General features: G+C 49.3%; 2 protein-coding genes across 2 annotated transcripts in view; one reads left to right on the forward strand and one right to left on the reverse strand.

Annotated features, from left to right (window-relative positions):
- Positions 1-4460, reverse strand: part of dgkh (diacylglycerol kinase, eta) — a gene marked incomplete at both ends in the record, with an annotated part of 54941 nt that extends 50481 nt beyond the window's left edge. The window contains 2 exons of the mRNA XM_084451846.1: positions 3029-3190; positions 4413-4460. Of these exons, the coding sequence (XP_084307972.1) occupies positions 3029-3190; positions 4413-4460 (210 nt within the window). The remainder of the gene's footprint in view (positions 1-3028; positions 3191-4412) is intronic.
- An 805-nt stretch (positions 4461-5265) lies between these two features.
- vwa8 (von Willebrand factor A domain containing 8) overlaps positions 5266-15000 on the forward strand; it is a gene marked incomplete at its 3' end in the record, with an annotated part of 31347 nt that continues 21612 nt past the window's right edge. Inside the window, exons 1-11 of the mRNA XM_084452124.1 lie at positions 5266-5514; positions 5972-6049; positions 6230-6360; positions 6808-6918; positions 10690-10857; positions 11192-11356; positions 11454-11612; positions 11771-11875; positions 12062-12190; positions 13063-13197; positions 13300-13377. Of these exons, the coding sequence (XP_084308250.1) occupies positions 5376-5514; positions 5972-6049; positions 6230-6360; positions 6808-6918; positions 10690-10857; positions 11192-11356; positions 11454-11612; positions 11771-11875; positions 12062-12190; positions 13063-13197; positions 13300-13377 (1398 nt within the window). The 5' untranslated portion in view covers positions 5266-5375. The remainder of the gene's footprint in view (positions 5515-5971; positions 6050-6229; positions 6361-6807; positions 6919-10689; positions 10858-11191; positions 11357-11453; positions 11613-11770; positions 11876-12061; positions 12191-13062; positions 13198-13299; positions 13378-15000) is intronic.

A 15000-nucleotide genomic window follows, 5' to 3' on the forward strand; every position in this document is an offset into this window, starting at 1 on the left:
CTACCCCCAGCCTCCAGCTTCCTACCCCCAGCCTCCAGCTTCCTACCCCCAGCCTCCAGCCTCCCAGCCCCAGCCTCCAGTCCCCAGGTTCCTACAGTACCAGCAGCCTCAGGCCTGTGTCAGAGAACCTGGGCCTGTCTGAGTTTGGCAAAGGCTGACTTTAGGAGGGGCTCTAACCAGTGAGAGAGAGGGAGAGGGGGGGCATAGGGAGAGAGAGAGAGAGAGAGAGAGAGAGAGAGAGAGAGAGAGAGAGAGAGAGAGCGAGAGAGAGAGAAGGAGATAGAGAGAGAGAGGGGGAGAGAGAGAGAGAGAGAGAGAGAGAGAGAGAGAGAGAGAGAGCGAGAGAGAGAGAAGGAGATAGAGAGAGAGAGGGGGAGAGAGAAAGAGATAGAGAGAGAGTGAGATGAAGAGGGGGAGACAGAGGGGGAAAGGGGGAGAGAAAGAGAGAGAGGGTGAGGAGAGAGAGAGAGAGAGAGAGAGAGAGAAGTCTGGTTCCCATCATACTCTCATCCATCACAGGTTTATATGCTCCAACACCCCCCCGGGAGACAACATGCACCAGAGAAGAGAGGGATGAAACGGGATGAAAGGAGATGGGAGGAACCCCCCCCCCCGTCCCCCGTCGGTCACACGGAGGGCCACGCCTCCTCTCACCCGCGACCCGCGCCGCATGTCAGAGCGAGGCGCGGCGGGCACAGCTGCAGACGGCGTCTTCAAACGCCGGTATCGCATTCCCCCGAGACGCGGTACTATAATGCACAGGCTCTAACGTCACCCCCGCACACGTGTGCGCCGGCACACACACACACACACACACACACACACACACACACACACACACACACACACATACAGGCCAGATGAATGGCTGTATGATCTGGCATCATGTTCCCTGAGCCCAAGGCTAAATCCCATTACCAAGGAGGAGTCTGAGGACAATCAGGCAGCAGGGCTTTCTAAGGCTCTCTTGGGAAAGACGATCCTCCTGATCACGACGGCGGAGGTCACCGGAGACAGCCAGCGCTGTCCACTCATGTCCCAGTGCTTATGAAGACAACTGGTCCTGTCGTGTACATGTAGATGGACTCCTAATGCTATTGCTTGTATCTCTCTCTCTCTCTCTCTCTCTCTCCTGCACACACACACACACACACACAGGTGTTCTGCTGTCCAGTGTTTTCCGAGCCTGGTCTTTATTACTGTAGTGTGCGCGTGCGTGCCTGTGAGTGTGAGTGTGTATTCTGGGATGTTTTCCCTGCGGCTGCCAGATAGACAGGTGCCGACATGTCTGTGGGTTGCCATGGAGCCAGAGCAGATCCCTGCGAGGACGACAGCCAGTCTGTTCCGTAAAGAAACGGGGATCGCAGACAGATGTACGGTACAGGCACAGATGTACAGTACGTTCACATCATATGAAGGAAAGATCCGTCCCACTGGCTCGGCTTGTCAAGTTTGAGCTATGGTGTCACCTTCCGTCACGAGACCCACACACACACACTTGCTATGTTGCTTTAATCAGAAGGAGTCACAGACAGTGAAGTCATCTGCTAACAGATCTCTAAAGGAGCTCTGTGTGGTCCTGTTTTGGGGGAGGGACAGGTCTTTGCTGGCTGTGTAATGCGCAGCAGTAGACGGTTGGCACGACGCGTCTCCACCAAACCAGGTTCTCTTCAGGCACCGTTGCCATGGAACCAACAAATCAGAGGAGAAAGATGTGGTTGTCTCCGGCAACAGGAGAGATGGTGGGTGGAGGACGACGGACACGGGCACAGTGATGAGCAAACACACACACACACACACACGCGCACATGCACACACACACACTATGGCCCATGGTGAGCAAACATCCAGGTGGAACAACACTCAGAGCCTGCATGCTCCATTAGTGTCCCTTTGCGCACGCACGCACGCGCACACACACACACACACACACACACACACACACACACACACACACACACAACCTAAGAGAGACAGACAGACAGATAGGCACACACACACAACTCATACTTCTCTATATCACCACAAAACACATTCTCTCCAGTCCATCTATCGTATCGCTCCATAGCGGCATCACCTGCCGGTCGGTTTACTTATAGGAAGGCCCAGCTTTGCAGACCGTCCAGACAGAGGTGTGACAGTACGTTCAGAGCATCCTGACAGAACTGTTATGTTCAGAGCCAACGTGGAACTGTCACGCGGAACCCCGCGTCGACCTATGATTATGCCCCGATTGTCCTCTAAACACTTTCTAAACTTTTTTTTTCTCCGCCGTACTTGTGACAGGTAATTAACGTGACGGTGACATGAGACAACACAGCCCACCCGTGTCCCAGGTCTGGCCAGAGCCCCAGGGTTTTAAGTATACCCCCTTACCCGCTTCATTATTTAGGCTGGGTGGAGCGGGCCAGTCAATAATTAAGTGGGTCTTTTCTGCTGGGAGGAGACGGGCCCGTACGTGTGTCAGGTAGGCGTAAGTAGGCCAAGACAGCTAAGGTGTCAGTCCGCCAGCCAGGCGAGGAGGACAACAGCATCCTTTTTACTTAAGTTTGGCATTAGGGTCATGCAGGGCCTGTCTCTCTGGTCTAACATTTACCCACAGACTGGAACAATTTGACTTCATTAAACTCCGGGAAATTGTAAAAGAATACAAAAAAAGAATAATTTTTTACAAAAATTTAAAAATAAACCTGTAGAGCAAACTATCTAAACAAGCCTATAGCAGTTTTTCTATTAAATTGATTCTGTAAGTGAGAATCTAGAGACACATAAAGACACATCTCAGATTGTGCCTCTACAAATCACATTAATAGTCGACTCCTGCTGACAGTCTGGTCAGGCGTGCTGTCCAAGCGGAGGGTGTCATAGGCTACTCGGGGAAATAAAACGACAGCGTGCAGGTCGACTGTCCATCGATAGACATAAAGCCACAATAAATACTGTAGAGCGCTAATCAATAGGCCTATTTATGGTAGATCGATGCTGGACCGGTCCAGCAGAACACAAGCTCCAGACAGATGTTTCTAACCTTGCTCCTGATCTGGCCGGAGGTCGACACTTTCCGGATGAGTTTCTGGGGGCCTTCTTGTTCTCCCTCGCTGTCTGACGACTCATCCGCTCCCGAGCCGCCGACAGCCCCCACGACGTGCGCATGGATCCCCGCCGCGGACGACGGCGCTTTCTCCGGCTCCTGTTGCGGGGAAGAAAAAGACCACTCCGGGTTAGCCTTCACCCGGTCAGCCGCTCCCTTCCTCTCCGTGATGCGAGAGCTGGACAGCGGCTGTAAAGCGGCTTTCCTCGCCGTCATCTTTCACCGTCTGGAACCTCCAATGTTCAGCGCAGTAACGAGCGTAAGGTAGCCTAACCGAGAACATACGTGGGCTGCTGAGCGCATGGGGATCTCGCATGTCTCGGCACTGTGGGTTAAGCTACTACGTAAAGGCTCGTCCAGGATGTGTTTGGCTCCAGCCTACATGACTGAAGACCAGACTGAGGCTAGAGACCGCCTAGGCTGTCTACAGTCACCCGTCAGCCGGTGGACATCGCCGTGGCAGACCCTAGCGGTTGCATGACAGAAGCAGTAAAGTAGAACCAGTAGGCTGAAGCAGAAGCAGAACCAGTAAAGCCTACGGTGAACATTCCGAAGATTTCACTTCCCAGATTAGAAATACACTTTTAGAGAATAATGCCGCTGTTAGACCACGTAAAAGTGGACGATTTGTTAGTCGTGTGTCTAAATTCCATGAAAATGTTTTTATAAGTGAGAGATAACCTACTAGTCTGAAAGTCATTGTATGATAGCAGGCGAGGCTTCGGACTGTATTGAACAGACGCTGTGAAAAATGACAGGCACGCGCAGTCTACATTGTATCCTCTCCTCAACTATGGGACGCCTTGATACACTGAGACTGTATGCTAATGGGACTCAAATGTTACTTTGTAACAAGATTAGGCTATCCACTGAAAATCATTGGCAACGCTGTGCCCTCATTAAAATGGAAAAATGAACTCAAATGACGGAGAGAGGCTATTAACATCGGAGTTTCTATTTGGCTAGTTATTACCAGTTAATATGCGATTATTATCAAGCTATATGGTCTTAATTTGGAAGCAATATTCAAATTTCTGTTTGAGGCTATATCGGTACGATTCACAGTTATAGATTTAGTTGTGTTAAAATCTGCAGCAAATCAATTGATTTCACGTAAACTATAATACTGTTCTCCTACAATCGCCCTCCAATCGTAAACAGTGAATGTGATATGCCCCTATTCTTCTCTCCAGACTTGGGGATTCAAAGAACAACATAGCCTACATTCATGCATTCTGAAAAATCTGCAGCCAGTAACAGATTAAGCTACAGTTAGCCTATCAAAACTCTCATTTGATGCAAATGTTGACACTGCACTAACCAGCTCTTCCCAAGCAGGGCTGCGGGAGTAATGGTAGACATCGTCCATAGTCCCAGTCCGCTCTGTCCGCTCTGGAAAACGAGGAATTGAGGAATTTTAGGACTGACTAGGCTACCGTGAAATCCGGTATGTGGTTTAATAAGGTCCCGCAGGTAGCCTATGTAAATGTGTTTTACCTACTACCCCCCCCCCCCACCCCGACTCAAGGGCTGAGCTTATTTTCCACGTGATAAATGCCAAACGCCTAAATAGACGCGGTGTGGGGAAATGAGAACTCGGGACCGGGCAATGTCCAAGATCTTCCACTTCTTTATTCCGTCTGATTATGGGAATAGGCTAACGTTGTAAATAATTTCTCAGGTCATCTAGCTGGTATAGTGTCGTGAATGGTTTGACGCCAGGCTACTTTATAGAATGAATAGGCCAGATGTGGAATCTTGACTGTTCACCACAATTAAAATAGTTGTATTGCTTAACAAGGCTTAAAACCTTTGCTCTGCCAATACCCTCAATTCACAGACGTTGACGAGTCCTTCAATAAATCAGATATAGTTGTATTTTTCTATTAAATTGGTTCATTTTAGGATAGTGGGGAGCATTTAATAACGTTTTCATATTATTTTGAATAGAATATACTCTGTTGCCAAACCATTGATGCATAGGGTAGTACATTTACTACGTTTTCATATTATTTTGAATAGAATATACTCTGTTGCCAAACCATTGATGCATAGGGTAGTACATTTACTATCAGCGGAACTCAGTGTAGACGGTAGACTAGCTTCTACGGAAGATATTGGCTGCGGACAACTGTGTCCCATGTTTATTATCTTCCAACGCGTATAGTTGTAGCCACTGGACTGAACCTTAGGTAACCAGCATGATGGCGTTTATACAATAATTAAAAACAACCTATCTGTATCTTGGAGTGTGATTTCGATCTCATCAGTAGGATATTTCAAAATGAACTCGCAGATATTATGCAGAGGCACATCGGCGGCTGTTGCTGCGAGGAGAATGCGGAATATTCTGGGACCTGTCATGGGAAAGGCAGGGTGGACCTGGAGAACGCATGAGGTCAAACTCCTCAACACGTCCTCAGGTAACTGACCGGAGCAACGTCCTGCAACTGCAATCTGACAACATGTATACCATAGCGTTAAACCTATCCATGCGTTTCATTACCCTCGTTTCTGTCCTTACCTAACACATATAGTACTAGCCTGCAAGCTAACCGGCTAGCAAGGACGCACGTTTCGTGATGGTCTGACAGCAGAAGGGCGGAGTTATCCCTTTTAAGCCAATAGCATTGTTTAAAAGGGATAACTCCGCCCTTCTGTCTTACCCCGGTGTTCAAAACACATGTGACTGCTCTGCTGGCAGCCTGTCAGACCATCAAATCCATTCAATGACACCTATTTAGGCACCATCAATGCAGGCCTGGCCTACTGTACATTCACTCCACTTTCTGAAATATTTGCACAAATTCACCAACCAGAGTAGAATAGAATCAGAGTAGAATCATTGTCATCATCCCTGTCATCATCCCTGTCTCATAGGTGACGTAGTGAAGATAGGAGAGATCTCCTACCAGCTCAAAACCCCCCGCAACCCAGAGCTGGTTCCTGTCAAACACAGTAGGTGTCAATGGATAGGTGTGTGTGTGTGTGTGTGTGTGTGTGTGTGTGTGTGTGTGTGTGTGTGTGTGTGTGTGTGTGTGTGTGTGTGTGCGCGCATGTGCATGTGTATGTGTATGTGTGACGTGTGTGTTTGTGAAACTTTCCCCATGTGTTTACGGGGGGCGTGTGTGTGTCCAGTTTCTGACTCCCTGCCCCAGTCAGTGGTCCAGCACCTGAGATGGATCATGCAGAAGGACCTGCTGGGTCAGGATATGTTCCTCATCGGCCCCCCCGGACCCCTGAGGCGCTCCATCGCAATGCAGTACCTGGTTAGCACACACATACACACACACACATACACACACACGCACGCACACAAATGCTGGTCCAGCATTTCATGCAGGCTTTAAACACTGACCCTGGACTACCTTGACCATAACCTTTCACATTCTTACCTTTGTGAACACAGGACATGATAAGAGATAGTAGAAGTAGCAACTGTGTGTTACAGGCCACAGGGGAAGCAATTCATCTGAGTTTTGTGCAGTTATAAAGTGCTATTACTATGGCCCTACAGCATTGTGGACTGTGTTATAAGTCATTGTGGGATGTGTTATTGCTATGTTGTAAAACATTGTTTTGTGTTATAACGCATTGTTTTGTGTTATACAGTGTTATGTAAAGCTTTATTATTGTGTTATTATAACGTGTTATCATTGTGTTACAAAGTGTTATTGTGTTATAAAGTGGTATTATTGTGTTACGTGTGTCCTCAGGAGCTGACCAAGCGCGAGGTGGAGTACGTGGCCTTGTCCAGAGACACCACAGAGACTGACCTCAAACAGAGGAGAGAGATCCGCTCCGGGACAGCCTTCTACATAGACCAGGTGCCTTTTCATGACCCTCTTTTGACACCAGCCTTTTGCCTTTGTGTCCAGTCAGCTGCTAGTCTGCCATGAGATTTTAAGGCCAACGGCTTCACTGTCATTTGGCTCATTTGACGAGCGAAGCGAACTGCTAAGCGACTCGACCACTCATCCGCTCATCGCTAATTTGCCTAACGCGCAGCTCAGGTGCGATGGGATTCGCCCGGCGCCACATCAAGCACTTCAGCCCCCGACATAGGGCTGTGGGCGCCATGGCAACCACCTGTTGAGAGTCTCTGTTCCGTTTATGTGTTCCATTCCAAACAGCAGCTGATTGGCTGATCCGTGTGCATGCATCACACACTCGATATGGCCGCGAAGGGAAAAAAAGGTTGTTGTGTTTACGAAAAGAAATCCTGATCTATGGTTTGATTGAATAGTCTCTTATTGATCTTGTGAGACAGAGAGATCAATCAGAGTGAGTTGTTTATCACCGTTGCCGCGAGCGGTTTGTAGCTAGAGACAGATTAATAGTGTAGTGTTACGGAACACTGTGATCCGCACTACGACTAGAAATCAATCAAATCTAACTTCTCCCGAGGACACAATGTTCTTATTTCACTCTGAGAACTAGAAGCCTCTGTTTGTGAGGGGAGTTAAGATGTGTCTTCTATGGCTATATTCTGAAACTATGCTAGGCTTTTATATGGCTGTAGTTTCTTTGTTTGGTTTGGTTTGGTTTGGTCTATCCATCAGTGTTACAGTATGCACCAACGGACTAGAACAAATTCCTAGTATGTGTACAAACCTACCTGGCAAAAAAAACAAAAATCTGATTCAAGTCTAGCAATGGAGACCAGACATTGAAAGCATACTCTGCTCTCTCCTCTCCTCCTCCTCTCTTTCTCCTCTCCTTCTCTCATCTCCTTCCACACTCCTCCATCTCTCTCCTCCTCCTCTCCTCCTCCTCTCCTTTCCTCTCACACTCTCCCCACACACTTCCAGCCAAAAACAAAACAGATGGCCATTGTTTCCATGGAAACGGTTCATGAATAGCCAATTTCATTTTAGGCTATTTTTCTCAGGAATTGTATATATGTTCATTTTGATTTGTGTGTGTGTGTGTGTGCGCACGCCTGTGCGTGTGTGGTGTTGTTGTTGTTGTTGTGGGAGGTGTTGGACTCGTTCTGAGAGAAGAAAGACACAGGAGGGTGGGTGCAGGTGTTGATTGTGTTTGGCGGGAGGTGACGGGTACAGTAAAGTGAACTTGTGTCTTTAAGTTTTGTGATTGTGAGTGTGTTGGAAGAAGTAGGGGTATGAGTGTGTTTGTGTGTGTGTGGGGGGGGGGGGGCTAAGGTGTTTAACTGGAACATCTCATCTATTCCTGTGGGTCTTGGTCTCATTCTGAGTCCTATATTCAGGCTTTGTGTGTCAGTCCCACTGCTCCCCTCTCTCCCTCCCTCCCTCCCATTCTCCCTCTCCATCCCTCCCTCCATCCCTCTCTCCTTCACAGAAACACAGAGGGTGGATATAGACACAGGATGGAAATAATTACAACCCTTTCAAACCATCTCTAACCGCTCATCCCCACTTAGCATGCCGTTATGTAAGACAACCTCAAACCAAGAAGACTATGCCCAGACTGCAAATAGACTCCATTTCCAGTTATAGCTTCCCCCCCCCCCACCCCCGTCAGTGGACGTCACATTTCGTATATTGTGCAAATAGTCCTAGCTTTTTTTGTGTAGAGACTTGATGAACCTTGTAGCCGGAAAGGGTCAACCAGACAGATTACTGCGTCCGTGTTTGGTTTCCATTCAATGAAACAGAATGCTCACAACATCAGGCAGTTCTGCCAGGCTGTGAAACCAGAACTTTATACAACGACAGTCTGTACAACTTCACACAGCTGGTGTTCATCCAGGAAGCTCTGCCCCGACCCTTCCTCCTAGCACTTATTGCATTTCTACTTACAATTTTACTTTAGTACTAGGATAGGCTCTTAGATGTTTGTTTAGAAAGAGATGCACTTGTGAGTTCTGGTGAGCAGTGGACTGCCTACGTCGAATGTTATTGTACTGTAAGTTGCTTTGGATAAAAGTGTCTGCTAGAGGACTGTAATGTAATGATTATCTGCTGGCTTGCTCCGTGGGGAAAGTAGAGTTGTGGAATATCCGTCCTCAGCAGAGCGACCTCATCCTCCCAGCGATGGATGACATGGTCAGCTCCAGCACTTAGGACTAGGTCATCCTATCTGTGGCTTCCTGCGCTCTCACCATCCTACGTCACTCACATGTCTAACAATTATCTGATTGCAGTGTTAGAGCTCAGAATGGATCAGGCAGTTAAATATAGAGCATCTGGTGGTTTTATGGCCGTGCTTCCCACACAACCTGCCATGTATTTACATGTTAACCTAATTACATGGAGACTCGCTTTGTGGTCGGCCCAGACAGCTAGAGTTTCCTGCCTTTGACGTCAGCGCTGTTTGATTTTTACACACACACACCGCACACACACACACACACACGCACACACACACACACACGCACACACACACACACACACACACACACTCAAACAGACACATACAGTATACTGTATCTCACAAACTTGATAGAACTAGGCCAACTATCTTCTTCTTCGTGCGGGCTAGATGTTATCCTCTCCCCCTCAGGCTAGGCTAACTATAATACCACATTGGTAAGCGGAGGACAAAAAATAGCCCCCTTTTAAAATAGACAAAATATTTTGATGCGGGGGCCATAGTGAATTTTTGAGGGGTCGTTGTTCGTTATGAACACAATGTGAAGGGGACATCCTCAGGAAAGCTCCACAGTGGGCCGGTATTGTCTGATGGAGTGTGGGTTTGGGTAAGCTGATACACAGATTTGCCCCCTGTTCCGTGGAAAGCTGCCTGTGTCCTTCCAGTAAGGTTAGTGTTGGTCTTGGCTCAGGGTTGAGGGAAGGGGGTCGGGAACCCGTAGCTCCAGGCCCACGTTTGGATCCAGGGCTGCTCATCGTTGCCAACTCAAATTTAGAGTTGGTAATGCAATTTGCCATTAGTATTAGTATTTGTTATAGTAGCCTAATACAGAACCAAAGCTAATTTCGTGTTTAATTAAACCATGAAACGAAACCAACTGAACACAGTATAGGTTTTGTTTGTAATGCAGTCAGATAGCATCCCGTGGAACAAATAGGGTTTTTATTTTTATTTAAATTTTTTAACGGACGTAAAATGTTGGTATGCTGTCAGTGGGCCATCAGCAGAGATTATCTCCGTACAAGGCAGACACCCAACTAGAATCCAACAACGCCCAAAACCTTGAGTGAAAGTTAGAAAAAGAAATTGTAGGCTACAATTCAGGAATAAAAAGAGAAAAGTGCCGACATTTTAAAGAACAATGGGCTGACTGAGGCATTCATGGCGCAGCTGGTTCGTCGCTGTGTTTGATCTGCAGTGAGAAAATTCTCCGTCAATAAGAACAGCAATATTGAGTTTTGCCAGTGTTTTTTTTCATCTTTCAAACTCGTCATCCATTGTGGTTACCACTGGTTCCCTGCCACTAGGGAGCGTCTTAAAAGGTCACAATCACAGATTTGTGCTGTTGTTGTAGACGGACTAAATTTAACAGAGCACACATTTTTTCTACTAATTTCTGTCTGCCTAAGAAACCTTAAGATATTCAGCTGTCCTACCACGCAGTGATTCAATATTGATTTGTTGATTGATTGATTGATACATTGATGTGGTAATTGATTAATTGATGTGTTGCTTTATTGACCCAGTGTGCGGTGAGAGCGGCGACAGAGGGCCGGATCCTGGTTCTGGAGGGTCTGGAGAAGGCGGAAAGGAACGTCCTCCCGGTTCTAAACAACCTGCTGGAGAACCGAGAGATGCAGCTGGAGGACGGACGGTTCCTCATGTCGGCAGAACGTTACGACAAACTCCTGCAGGTGAGCTGAGAGAAGCTACAGAACCCTGTATAGGAACAACCCCCCCTCCCTCCCTCCCTCCCTGTCTGTCTGTCTGTCTGTCTGTCTGTCTGTCTGTCTGTCTGTCTGTCTGTCTGTCTGTCTGCCTGTCTGTCTGTCTGTCTGTCTGTCTGTCTGTCTGCCTGTCAGTCTGTCTGTCTGTCTGCCTGTCTGTCTGTCTGTCTGTCTGTCTGTCTGTCTGTCTTCAAAAGGCTGTGCATCACGTAGTCATAACTAAGACACATCCTTGCGAAGAAGTGATTGAGTTGCGAGAGCCAGCTGTTAATTGGACCGCCTGACCTCTGTTGACCTCCAGGAGCACACCAAAGAGGAGCTGGACGCCTGGAAGGTCGTCCGCGTGAGCGAGGACTTCCGGGTCATCGCCCTGGGACTTCCTGTCCCCAGGTACAAGGGCAACCCCTTAGACCCGCCCCTCCGCTCCCGGTTCCAGGCCAGAGACGTCTACTACCTCCCCTTCAAGGTGAGAGCAGCGACCCCCGCTCAGCTGGGGGGGGGGGAGACCCTCCTCCGTTCCGCCGGAGACGGCGGTCTGACCACGTCCACTCTCTCTCCCCCAGGACCAGCTGGAGCGCCTGTACAGCGCCGCGCCGGGCGTGGCGGCCGAGAAGGTGTCCCAGCTGCTGTCGCTGGCAACCACCCTGTGCTCCCAGGAGTCCGCTAGCCTCGGCCTCCCCGACTTCCCCGTCGACAGCCTGCCCGCGGCCCTCAGAGTGCTGGTGAGACCGCCGCCGCCGCCGCCTCGTCCCGGGGGCCGCCAAGATTGCGTTCCGTCGACGCCTCGCGGAGACCTCGCGCAATTTCGGTTCCCGCGTGAGTTTCCGTTTCGGTGACCCTTTTCGGTCGGTGAGCGCTGTCCCTGTGTCCGTCTCTCCAGGACGCCTTCCCCATGATGTCCTCCCAGCAGCTGCTCCGCAGGCTGTACCCGTACCAGAGCATGCTGGGAAAAGAGGGCTGCACTGCCGTGGAGGGGGTGCTCAGCGTAAGGACAAATACACACGCGCACGCACGCACACACACAAACACACACACAACACACGCACACACACACACACGCACACACACATGCATACACATGCAGAAACACACACACACACACTTACACACACACATGCAGAAACACACACACGCTCTCGGCCAGTGTGTGACCCCTGCCGTCTCCCCCCAGAGGTTCGAGCTGTTGGACTCACGGCAGCAGTGCGCGCCCAGCTCCGTCCTCCGGGTGGCGCCGTCGAGTGACGGGGAGGGCCAGGCTGACGTCACCCTGCGCGTCGCCGACAAAGACGTCACCCTCCAGGTACGGCTCCGCCCCCAGTCTCACGCTCACATGCACTGTTCCCTGGAAATCAAGGTGAATTGTGGGTAATAAATAGTGTACTATATAGGGAACGAAAATTCTGTGGAGAATTCGGACACTACAAACAAAATGGCTGACGCCCTATATAGTGCACTATATAGTGAATAGGGAGCGATTCCGAACACAGCTCCAGTCTGGGTTAGTCAACCCAGGGGGGGGGGGGGGGTAAGGGTGGGCTCTCATTGGAGACCTGTCTCTTGGGCGTCCTCCAATAAGAGCAGAGCAATGTCTCCTGATACGCTCTCGCCAACACACACACACACGTGCGTGCGCGCACACACACACACACACGCACACACACTCATCAGTGTAACAGTAGCCCAGTCATTGTTATTTCTGACCAGTCCCTGGGGAGAGTTAGTCACAAACGCCTCCTCTCTCTCTCTCTGTCTCTCTTGTCCACATCCTTGTTATTGGAATGAGACAGCGATGTTTTGTCCGCTGACTCATGTTTGGAGGACTGAGATATCCCAGAGTGCAAAGAGAGGGGTTCTAGTCCGCTCTGGGTGGTCGGCCAAGGAAAGGAAGTCATATCCTCGAGCTATTTGAAGATGGCGTGTTGTGTGTTTAACCTGTGTGAGGCCCCAAACGCGGGTCATGATAGAGAGGGAAGTGCGTAATATGGATTTTTAGAACTCAAGTTTGTTGATATAAACCGGCGTCACTGGCAGCGTTATAGCAGGTTTTTCCTAGCATTACTAGAGCAGCAGCCATCTTCAAAACCAGCCTTGAAATGTCAGTAATGTAGAGTAAGTACACGCCGTTGGACATCCACCCTTCTCTGTCTGTTCTCTCTCCATCCCGAACTACAGGTCCCAGCAGGCACCAGGGCGCCCCGCCCCCCCAATAGTAGCCCCACCTTCATCAGCACCCCAAGCCACGCCCAGCTGCTGGCGGAGATGATGCAGTCACACCTGGTCAAAGACATGTGTCTGATAGGGGCCAAGGTACACACACACACACACACACACACACACAGACAAGTTTCCCTTGAATGAATTTGCGTTGAAAACGGTACCACATTGTGTAACCTGCTCTGTGTCTTGCAGGGTTGTGGCAAGTCAGTCATCGCCAGAGAGTTTGCCGAGATGTTGGGCTACCACACAGAGCCCGTCATGCTCTACCAGGTAAAAACACGAGGTGGGGGAAAACCCCGCCCACTGGCCAGAGTAAAGTCGGTCGAGCGCTAGTCTCGCAAAGCCAGACCTGTCTCCACTCTTCGTTCACGCTGTGCCAGCGCTGGAGAAAGGTCTGGCTGCACTCATTGGCATTTGGGGATAAGGGGGGGAAAAACGCTGTATTTCTATAGGCTGTTGTTGTTGTGTCACGTAGTCTGGATTGGCTAACCACATGAATCGGCGCGACTGACTGGGCAGTAATAAACGAATGACGAGGCTTATTCCCAAAACCTCCATCCGTTGAGTCAGACTAGTGGAGGGCAGAGCCGATGAAAGTAGAAAGAAGGCATGTTTAATGGTCTGCTGATAGATGGATAGAATACATTATTTGATCTGTTGTTGAAAGTGGGTGTGCATCATCTCACCCAGCTGAGAGAGAGAGAGAGAGAGAGACAGGGAGAGAGAGACAGAGAGAGAGAGAGAGAGAGAGAGAGAGAGAGAGAGAGAGAGAGAGAGAGTAGTAGTGGAGTCAGTAGTGTCAGCACAGCCTTTCCCTTGTTGACATGCTGAGGGTAACTGTATATAACTGTACTGTATATACAGTATGGCCGTGCCATAGATTTTCTGCTTCACAATCCAACACAGATTGGAGACTAGGTTGTTTACAATACACAATGGCATGTCTGCATGTTTACACAAGTGTACTATATGTGTCTGTGCGTCTATGTATTTTGTTTCTGTGTGTGTGTGTGTGTGTGTGTGTGTGTGTGTGTGTGTGTGTGTGTGTGAAAAATAAATGGGCTGCACTTCATAGAGCACACCAAAGCGCTTTACAATGGCCTCTCTCATTCACACATTCACACACACTTTCACACACACATTCACACACACATTCACACACACATTCACACACACATTCACACACACATTCACACACCAATTCACACACCGGCAGCTGCCGTGCAAGGTGCTAGCCTGCTCATTGGGAGCAATTTGGGGTTCAGTGTCTTTGCCCAAGGACACGTCGACATGTGGACAGGAGGGGCCGGGATTCGAACGCGCACGTGTGTGTGCGCGTGTGTGCGCGCGTGTGTGTGTGAGTCTGTGTCAGAGAGGGTCTGCGTGAGTGAAAGCATACCCCTTGACACAGAGGCCGCGTCACTGGGACTCGAGAGGCCGTGACCTGTGATTTCATAGAGGCGGGGGTCACGCTGCTGACCTCCCACCAATGGGCTGCGAGGAGGAGGGGCGGCTGACCCCGGGGACAGCGGGGTATTTTTGGACGAGGAAACATCCTTAAATAGAAGTCCTTTCATCTGAACAGCAGTCATGTCTATTTAAGAGCTTTTGCTCGGCCATGACAGGAAATGATTCATCTGGAACCAGAATGACGTGGGAATACCTGTTGTGAGCGTTATAGAAGATTAGATCTGATTTATGCCTTTTTGTCTTAGATTAGATTTCCTTAATAGTCCATGATTTGGCAATTGGTCTTGCTTCCGTCTGCCCCATGAAACAGAGTCATACAGACACACACAGACGACCACGTCACAATCGTGGATATGTTTATAGTCACAACTACTCTAACAGAATAGTAACAGTTATGCTGGTTCATTTGGGGGGGAGTCTGGT

The sequence above is a fragment of the Borostomias antarcticus genome, assembly GCF_949987555.1.
Source record: "Borostomias antarcticus genome assembly, chromosome: 17".
Lineage (NCBI taxonomy): Eukaryota > Metazoa > Chordata > Actinopteri > Stomiiformes > Stomiidae > Borostomias > Borostomias antarcticus.